The sequence below is a fragment of the Trichechus manatus genome, unplaced genomic scaffold (genome assembly GCF_000243295.1).
Source record: "Trichechus manatus latirostris isolate Lorelei unplaced genomic scaffold, TriManLat1.0 scaffold00213, whole genome shotgun sequence".
NCBI classification, from domain to species: domain Eukaryota; kingdom Metazoa; phylum Chordata; class Mammalia; order Sirenia; family Trichechidae; genus Trichechus; species Trichechus manatus.
The window spans coordinates 3,662,619-3,664,947 of NW_004444149.1; the positions used below are offsets into that span (position 1 = coordinate 3,662,619).

Consider the following 2,329-nt stretch of genomic DNA (forward strand, 5'->3'; position numbering starts at 1 on the left):
AAGTGGCTTGTAGCAACCTTAGCAGGGAACCGCTGTCTCTGAATGGCCCGAGGCCTGGGTGGCTGGGCTGGCCTACCTGCTATAAAACGGAACTGACACTCAGCCCCGCATGTCCTTTGTCAAGTCTGCTTCGGGGAGACCTGGTGAGGAGTCTGCCTCCTACTCTGAGCTTCCCCTGGGGAGGGTCAGGGGAGTGGAGCAGCTGTTTCTGAAGGAAAAGCAGCAAAGCTCTGGGAGGCCTGGAACAAGGATCAGGGGCTTCTGGAGGAGAGGGAGGCAGGCAGAAGGCTGCTGAGGCAGGTCGTCCGAGCCCTTTTCCAGTGGGTGAGGGCATGTGTGTTTCCTAAACTGGGCCTTCTTGGGCAGGGGTGGGGGTGTAAGGAGAGCTGGCAGGCAGTTGTGTGTGTCTGTGTGTGTGTGTCTGTGTGTATGTGTGTGTGTGTGTGTGGACCCTGCCCCTCCCACACCTGCATCGCACCCCATCCCATTATAGCCATAGTCATCCTCTGGATGAGTTATTTGAATGGTGCAGGACAGGCCAAATCGTTACTCTGGGGGATGAACCCTCTGTGTGTCCCCTCACTCTTCACTCTGCCCTGGGCAGAGGCGTCATCTCCATACTGGGATTCTCCATGTGGCTTCCTTCTTCTAGGTGAGGCAAAACTTGGGCACCATGCTGACCGACCTGGAGAATGCCATGGACTCGCTCATCACCGTCTACCACAAGTACTCTCTGGTGAAGGGGAATGCCCACGCCCTCTACAAGGACGACTTGAAGAATCTGTTACAGATAGAGGGTCCTTGCTATCTGAAGGTGAGGAGGGCAGGTGTGGTTGGGTTCTCTGCCTGGCTGTGATGATGCTGGGACTTTAGTCCTCTTGCTGTAGACTGCATGACTCAGTTCTCTCTGATACCTTTACACTCTTGTTTTTTTTTCCTCAATCCTGACAGATAAAGGATGCAGACACCTGGTTTAAAGAGTTGGATATCAACAGTGATAATGCAATTAACTTCCAGGAGTTCCTCATATTGGTGATAAAGATGGGCGTGATAGCCCACCATGACATCCACAAAGAGTAGCGGGCAACTGGGCCCTGGGGCTGGGCCCCTGGACATATATCTGCAGAATAATAAAGTAATTGGTATCTTGAGCTCCCTTAGTCTCTTGCTTTTCTATTGTGGAATCAACTTCCTGGGACTGAGGGACGGTTGGAAACCCAAAGGAAGGAAAAGAACCTGTATTCCCCCTCCCCCTTTCCCGACTTCTCATAAGACTTCAGTCCTTACCACAAGTCTGGTTTCCTTCCCTCTGTCTTCCCAAACCATTTCCAAGTCTCTTCAAGCCCCACGGTCCTGAGTCATTGATTCTAGGACTTAAGGAGTCTCAAAGCCCATGATACCATAGCTGTTGTTCCCAAAAGTGTGATTTGTGGGAATGGGGTGATGTAAAGAAAATTTATAATGCTCTCTAAGCTCAATTTTAGTTTCCAAGCTAAATGGCTTAGATGTGACTCTTGGGAAGGTAGAGCGATAGCTACATAGGAGTGAGTGAGTGTGTGTGTGTGAGAGGGAGAGAGACAGAGAGAGAGAGACTCTGTGTGTGGTGTGACTGTATGTGGAAGTTTAAAGTCCTATATTAAGTAACGCTAAGAGTAGACCTGGGTTTTGTCCTTAGAGATTTCAGAAACTTTCTACTTCACCCCTGCTCCCAATCTTCCAACTTAACTAAGTAATAAAGTAATTGCGAGATAGAACAATACATCCGTAAAACTCAACTCAAAGAATAAGTTACTCAAATGCTGCTCTGTGGCGTCTGTGCTCTGTGTATCAGTGAATTATCTAAAATAACTTCCCAATCATTACCTCTATGGATTTTTTCCAAGGGCCTGGTAACATGGAAAGGCCAGAAGATGAACAGGCACCTCTCACCAGAACCCAAACCCCAAGCTGGGGTTCCATGCTGTGGTTTGGGAAAGTTTCTGCTCTTCCCACTCAGGAGATGGGGCAATGATGGTAGTGGTGGGGAAGAGGTAGGGAAATGTCAACCAGAATCACTAAGCCAGGGTTCTTCACTTGGTCTGCCTCTGTAACTCTGAAATTGACTTGGAATTGAGCACATGATTTTGAGTGTATGCGTATAAGCACATTCTTCCATGGCATTAGATTTTCAAGAAGATGCAAAGACCCCCAAAAATGTGAAGAACACTTTTCCTAGCTACTGGTCTTCAGGAATGAAAGGTGTAGTATTACTATTATTGTTGCTGTTTTATATGGGTGGTTGGACTTTTTGTGAGGTTGTGTGTTGCTCAGGGTTAAATAAGTTCTTACC

General features: G+C 48.1%; 1 protein-coding gene across 2 annotated transcripts; it reads left to right on the plus strand.

Moving 5' to 3' along the window:
* S100A8 (S100 calcium binding protein A8) lies at nt 1–1,152 on the plus strand. Of its 2 annotated transcripts, none has more exons than XM_004388607.2 (3): nt 1–143; nt 653–814; nt 952–1,152. In XM_004388607.2, the coding sequence occupies exons 2-3, from the start codon at nt 674–676 to the stop codon at nt 1,078–1,080; spliced, it is 270 nt and encodes an 89-aa protein (XP_004388664.1). In that variant the 5' UTR covers nt 1–143; nt 653–673; the 3' UTR covers nt 1,081–1,152. The 2 variants fall into 2 exon arrangements, with proteins under 2 accessions (XP_004388664.1, XP_023598363.1); XM_023742595.1 differs by lacking the exon at nt 1–143 and adding an exon at nt 173–324.
* Nucleotides 1,153–2,329: the final 1,177 nt, after the last annotated feature.

What these genes read in the sequence shown, in the direction of transcription:
- S100A8 (XM_004388607.2), top strand. Translation starts at nt 674, where the DNA reads ATGCTGACCGACCTGGAGAATGCCATGGACTCGCTCATCACCGTCTAC. An exon ending in AGGGTCCTTGCTATCTGAAG is followed by an intron (nt 815 to 951) that starts GTGAGGAGGGCA and finishes CAATCCTGACAG; the next exon opens with ATAAAGGATGCAGACACCTG.